A 6,267-nucleotide genomic window follows, 5' to 3' on the forward strand; every position below is an offset into this window, starting at 1 on the left:
GGCCCAGTCGTCACGGCCTATCCTATGACAGGTGTTCAGTGCCCACGCTCCCACACGGACCCCAAGCCCACCTTCTCCAGTAAGAGTGCTGCTGCCTCTACCAGAGACCAGGACTCCCGGGGAAGTGGTGGGGCTGGTAGGGAAAGCTGCCCCCAGTCTCCGGGCACCGGCCCAGTGGGCATCGGGTTGTTAGGGGGCCACTAAGAAGGGGAGCCAGGCTGCCCAGCCTGTGGTTTCTTCCCTTTTCCTTCTATCTTTCTCAGGGTTCGTCAGCTCCCCAGCCCAGTTTCCTCAAGAGCTGATCGCCACGGAGCCTGAGTTTTCCATCTCTACCCCCATAGATCCAGGCAGGACCCTTCGGTTTGCTTGGGTCGTCTCTCAGTTTTTCACTCAGCCTCACTGTTTCAGGGCTAGAGCAGTTTTCTTCGCCCTAAAATCTCAGCCTCTCTCCCCCAGGACACAGTCCCGACCTATCATGGCTTGATTTTCAAACTTTTCAACCTTAAGATGAGATGAAAGTGAGGCGCATCCAGTAGAACCCAGTCTTTTGTCGGCTTGGCAGTCGGGTACGGTGGTCTCTGGTGATGCTGTGCAGCTACGGCTCCCAGGCGGCAGTGCCAGGAGGGCTGGTACACAGCCACTCTGCTTCTCACATCCCGTACGGCGTGTGGCAAAGTGCGTGGACTTCAGCACTTTATTACAGAATAGACTTGGGTTAGATGATCTTGCCCAACTGCGGGCTTGGCATCCGGGTGTCATGAGCACGCTGGAGGCTGCTCTCGGCTGGGATCGGCTGCTTCGGTGCGTTGAATGCACTGCAGTTTAGAGTGGGTCCATCGGGATGTCGTCCCATCGTGAGCCGGGGAAGCTCTACGTATATCTGAAAACCGGCCCGGTCAAAAGCTGGAACAGCATTAATACTGTAATGCTGGAGATTCCACTCCTCCCACACACCTGGAAATTGCCATGCCTGGAGCTGTGTTTCTGAGGTTACAGGAGAGGGGAGTCCCCTCCGTAGAGTCCCCACAGCATGGCGGGCCGCACCTTTCAGCCCCACCTCCTTACCTGAAGGTGGCCTCAAATCCCCTCTGAAAAGGTAGGGTTCGGATATCAGCACAATGACCCATGAGACCTGCGGACATGGGCGGGGTGGAAGGGGCACGGAGGCTTGAGATCTGACGCCCTGAATGAGGCGCACCCAGGGGTCTGGGAAGGACCCACCCTAGACTCCCACCTGGCGTTGGAGCAGTCCCAGGCGTGAAGTAAGAGTGTCCATGGCCTTGGGATTAGTCATGGCCCCGAAGAGAAGACACAGCTCGGGCTGTGCCTGGCAGGGAGTCCGGAGTTTCTGGTTTCCCGTTCTGGAAGCCGGGGGAGGGGCCTCCCTGTAGGGGGAGGGCGGGAATCTGGGGCAGGGCCCCAGGCAGCTATGCAGGCTGTGCAAGCAGAGGCAGCGCAACAGAGGAGGATCCCAGCAGCCTCCTGGACTCGGGAGAGCAGACACCAGCACTGACCACCTGCTTCCACTCTCCCGCCCCAAACCCCGCAACTGCCACCTGCCGCTCTGAGGCATCTGCTGCTCCTGCCCCCCCAGGATGGAGCCACTGCTAGGAGCGAAAATTGGCTGCCTGTTGGCCTTGCTGCTCCTCACCCTGGGCTGCGGCCTTATTCCCATCTGCTTCAAGTGGTTCCACACTGATGCAGCTACAGGTACCGCCGGCCGCCTCCAGCCCCGAAGCGGCGGCATGGCCGCAGCCCTTGCCCATCCCGAGCCCTTGCTCCGAGGCCCTCACCGTCCCCGAGCCAGGGACCCGGGGTGTTGCCTCCGGCTCCTGTGCACCTGCGCCGTCTCACGGCCACCGGATTGTGACTCCTCCTTTCCCTAGGCCGTCACCGCCGGGCCCTCAGCCTCCTGGGCTGCGCCTCCGCGGGGGTCTTCCTGGGAGCGGGGCTCATGCACATGACCGCCGAAGCCCTGGAGGGAATCGAGTCTGAGATCCAGGGGCTCATGATGCAGGTGAGCGGCGGGGCGGTGAGGCCGGAGCAATAAGCAAAACGAGTGGCGGAGACGAGTGGTGGGGACGGCAGAGGATGAGGGTGGGAGCCAGCGAGAGGCCCGCTCCGGGGGCCTGAAGGCCAGTCGCAGGGGACGTGGAGGGGAGCCGAGCAGCTGAAGGGGCAGGAGGCAGCCGAGCTGCCCTGCCCGCACCTGATCCCCGCCTTTCTCTCCCTAGAACAGGACGGAAAGGGTGGGCAACGCCTCTGAGGATTCCGACTCCGCTCAGGCAAGTACCTCCGTGGGCCCCGCGCTGGAGGGGAGCAGGCCCAGAGGCTCCTGGGAGGACGGTGTCGGGAAACCGGGCGTCCCCTCTGCTCCTCAGCCGACATCCCAGAGGGAAGGGGAAGCCTGCACACCCCTTGGATGTGTGGGACCCCAGGAAGAGCTCTGCTTTACCGTCGGCCTTTCTCTGGCCCCTTTGCCACGCCTCTCGCTCCCCAGATTTCTAACCCCGACACCTCATGTTCCTTGGTCCCTCCGGGATTCTTGTTGTCGCTGCCCATCCCTGCTCTTGGCTTCCTTCCCCTGGCCTTCTTTCCGCCCAATATGCTGCATCCATCTGGAAGCATCTGAAGCAGAGGGGCTAAGGCCAGAGTGAGAGCCAGCAGGGCAAGCAGGCGGCCAGTTTCTATGGATCGGTCATCCCTCGCCTCCCACCCCGTGGCCGCCCCGCGTACTTGGGGCTCTTCCCCTCCCGCCTCACAGCCCCTCTTTGCGTTCCCAGATGGGGTACCCCTACGGAGAGCTCCTCATCTCCCTGGGCTTCTTCTTGGTCTTCCTCTTGGAGTCGCTGGCGTTGCAGTGCTGTCCTGGGGCCGCTGGAGGAACCACGGTGCAGGAGGAGGAGTGGGGTGGCACTCACGTCCCGGGACTGCACAGCCACGGACCGCCACCCTCTCCCTCGAAGGGGCCCCTTGGGTCCCTCGTCCTCTTGCTCTCACTGTCCTTTCACTCGGTGTTCGAGGGCCTGGCCGTGGGGCTGCAGCCGACGGTAGCGGCCACGGTGCAGCTCTGTCTGGCCGTCCTGGCTCACAAGGGGCTCGTGGTGTTTGGCGTGGGCCTGCGGCTGGTGCGGAGAGGCGCTGGAGCCCGCTGGGCCGCGTTGTCCATACTGTCGCTGGCTCTCATGTCCCCCGTGGGCCTCGTCCTGGGGCTGGCTGCCACTGAAGGGGACCCTCAGGGGGGGCGAGGCTTGGCCCAGGCTGTGTTAGAAGGCGTGGCTGCCGGCACCTTTCTGTACGTCACCTTCCTCGAAGTTCTGCCCCGGGAACTGGCCAGCCCCGAGGCCCCTCTGCTCAAGTGGGGCTGTGTAGCTGCCGGGTTCGCCTTCATGGCCTTCATCGCCTTGTGGGCCTGAGAGACTCCTGGCGTCGGGTGGACCTACCAGGATGGCCACCGTGTTTCAAATGGCTTTGGCCTCCTCCACTGAGACTATGAGACGCGCACCAGGCCTCGTCCTCCTGAACCGGACCACGGCCTTTTCCTACATGAGCACCCACTTCTCCTCCAGGCCCGGGAAAAGGACGTCAGGGCTGGGTGCCTATAAATTGGAGAGTTGATGCAAGGAGCATCGCTCCAGATGCAACTCTTGCCCGCTTATGCGACCGTGTATAATAAAATGTCCGGTTTACCCTTCCCCTTGAGCCGTACTACCCTTCATTCCTCCGGGGGGCCCAGGAGCTGCACACAGCGGCGGGGTGGGGAGTAGAGAGGCTGAATGTTGGGTGTCATCCTCTCCTGTGGAATCCGGGCCCCTAGCCATCCTGGGGGCTGCGGGCCATGCCCTCCACACCTGGGAGCATTGCCGAAATTCCAACAGCCTGTTCCTGCCTGACCCACAGGTGTTGAGAAACTGAGCCAGAGTTCTTAGCATTTAGAGAGAAGGGATGTAAAACCAAACCATGGGCTCTAGATTTTTCCCTACGCTCCCCACCCACCATCCAGTACCTGCTATCAGCCAACTGCAGCGTGTCCAGCAGACCAGAGAGCAGGCGAAGGAAAGCCTCCCTCCACCTGGTTCCCGCTGTGCACCCCGAGCCTGCGTGGCCGCGGGGAGGCCGTGGCTCTTCTTTGGGCCTCTGCCCCCACCCCCCCCCACCCCCCCGCCTTGTGCTCAGGGATTAAGAAGCACTGCGTTTGCAGAGGGAGAAAGGCGCCACATAGATTCCCAGGGTGATTACTGGGCTTTGCCACCAAACGGCTTTCCTCGCGTCCTCTCTACCTGGCCCTCGGCCCCCGGCCCCTCCCCGCTCGGCCATCTGTCTCTCTGTGTGTGGACAGGGCCTGGACGGGAGCTGCAGCCTGGGGTGATGGGGGGCGGGGGGCTGGATGGGAACTGCAGCCTCAGGGGCAAGGACAGGGTCTGGACGGGGCTGCGGCCTCGGAGGGGGTGGGGGCTGGACAGGGCATGGACTGGAGCTGCAGCCTGCAGGGGGCTGGACCAGTGGGGTGGGGTGCTGGACGGGAACTGTGGCCTCAGGGGCAGGGACAGGGCCTGGATGGGAGCTGCGGCCTCAGGGGCAGGGACAAGGGGCTCCACAAGAGGAGGCGGGGGTGGGGGGAGGCCACCCCGCTGTCCTCCATCAGCCACCTCCCGCCCCTGTCGGCCTTGCCCAGCCTGAAGCCAGAGGACAGAAACCTCTGCCTATGCGCAGCAGGTGGCTCAGCCTCCTGGGGCACCGGAGGCCTGGAGGGATACACCCAGATGCCCTGCGGCCTTCACCTGCGGGGGCCCTGCCTGGAACTGGGGGGTGGAGGGGTGACTGGGAGGGGCCAGCTGCACAGACAGCAGCGGCGGGGCACAGGGCTTTGCGGGGCTACAGGCCCGAGACCTGAGGAGGAGCACACTGGGCGCCGGGGCCCTGCCGGTGCTTCTGGGCCGCCGCGGCCACAGGTGCCAGGACGTGTGGCTGCGGCCCCCTTGCGGCCTCCTCCGGCCTGCGGCCCTCGTGGCACCTTCAGCCCCGGTGCTCTCCCCTTCCGTCCACCACTCCCCTCCCTTCCCTGGGACCCGAGGGCCCCATGGAGCCTTCTTCAGGCCCAACCGGGTCATGGCCCAGAAGCTACAGAGCGGCTCCTACACCCAAATGGCAGGATCCAGCGTTTTCCCAAGTTCTGCAGAGGCCGCGGGGCCAGGGAGCCAAGCAGGGGCTGGAATGGGGAGACTGAGGCAGCGGGGCCCGAGTCACTAGGGAGAGACGTGGGCGGCGGGGAAGGCAAGGAAGAGCCATGCCAAGCACAGGAGGGCCCTGCACCCCACCCCCCGCTGCATTGTGTGCTCTGCGGCAACACGATCAGGGTCCTAAGGGGATGAGGAAAATAAAAGTAAAGAGATGGGGACAGGAGGGACACAGTGGATGACGTCCAAGCAGTGCCAGCTTTATTCAAGGTTCTACAGCATTATATAGCATAAGCAAAACAAAGATAAGGAAGTGTCCATTCTTAGCATATTTGTGAATCCCTCCAAGCTTTCCCCCTACCAGCATGCAAGACACACCCAAGGCGCAGAAGATTTAGGGTCTTGGTTAATAGATAAGCTTGTTGCTCCAGGTGTATATACCTCGAAGGAACATTGTATATGGTTAACAGACCAGCAAGGACAGCACAGACCCCTATTTAAGTTTATGGCCAGGCCAGAATAAATTGTATCTATTGTGTTATGTGGGCGATCATGTAGAAGCGAGCTCTGAAAACCATTGCTCAAGCCCTTTCTCAAGCGTCAACCAACTATTCACCCTTTAGGCTCCCGCCACACCTTTTGAATGAATGAGGGACGCAAGTCTGGGCCTGGTTTGGTTTAGTTACTCCAGCTAGTCCGTGGCCGCCCACACCCCCCACCGTGGGCTGGCCCGGAAGGTGGGGGCCAGCGGAACCAGGAGATCAGCTGAGGGCGGCGGCCCCTCCCTGTCCCCACAGAGGGCAGCTCTCCCCCCACTCGGGGTGTGCTCACGGCCACACAGCTGCAGGAGAAGGTGCTCGTGGCCCACACAGCCGCAGGACGCAGGGTGCTCGTGGCCCACAGCTGCAGGACGCAGGGTGCTCGCGGCCACACAGCTGCAGGACCCACATGGCCACCACCTCAGCCCCACACGCCCTGGCACGTATACACCTGAGCATCAGGTCCCCCTCCTCGGAAGGCGGCCTCGCCCACGGTGTTGTCCCCTCCATCGCACACCACAGCACCCCTCTCGGGTTTTGTTCTAAGTGGG

General features: G+C 62.7%; 1 protein-coding gene across 2 annotated transcripts; it reads left to right on the top strand.

Annotated features, from left to right (window-relative positions):
* The first annotated feature begins 5 nt into the window (after nucleotides 1–5).
* Nucleotides 6–3,694, top strand: SLC39A2 (solute carrier family 39 member 2). 2 transcript variants are annotated; one of them, XM_072772717.1, is made up of 4 exons: nucleotides 6–1,710; nucleotides 1,887–2,017; nucleotides 2,240–2,285; nucleotides 2,784–2,921. In XM_072772717.1, exons 1-3 carry the CDS (start codon nucleotides 1,596–1,598, stop codon nucleotides 2,264–2,266), a joined length of 273 nt encoding a protein of 90 aa, XP_072628818.1. In that variant the 5' UTR covers nucleotides 6–1,595; the 3' UTR covers nucleotides 2,267–2,285; nucleotides 2,784–2,921. The 2 variants fall into 2 exon arrangements, with proteins under 2 accessions (XP_072628818.1, XP_072628817.1); XM_072772716.1 differs by having other exon boundaries at nucleotides 105–1,710; nucleotides 2,235–2,285; nucleotides 2,784–3,694.
* The last annotated feature ends 2,573 nt before the right edge of the window (nucleotides 3,695–6,267 follow it).

This window comes from Canis lupus, chromosome 13 (genome assembly GCF_048164855.1).
Source record: "Canis lupus baileyi chromosome 13, mCanLup2.hap1, whole genome shotgun sequence".
NCBI lineage: Eukaryota > Metazoa > Chordata > Mammalia > Carnivora > Canidae > Canis > Canis lupus.

What these genes read in the sequence shown, in the direction of transcription:
- SLC39A2 (XM_072772716.1), top strand. Translation starts at nt 1,596, where the DNA reads ATGGAGCCACTGCTAGGAGCGAAAATTGGCTGCCTGTTGGCCTTGCTG. An exon ending in TCCAGGGGCTCATGATGCAG is followed by an intron (nt 2,018 to 2,234) that starts GTGAGCGGCGGG and finishes TTCTCTCCCTAG; the next exon opens with AACAGGACGGAAAGGGTGGG. An exon ending in AGGATTCCGACTCCGCTCAG is followed by an intron (nt 2,286 to 2,783) that starts GCAAGTACCTCC and finishes TTGCGTTCCCAG; the next exon opens with ATGGGGTACCCCTACGGAGA.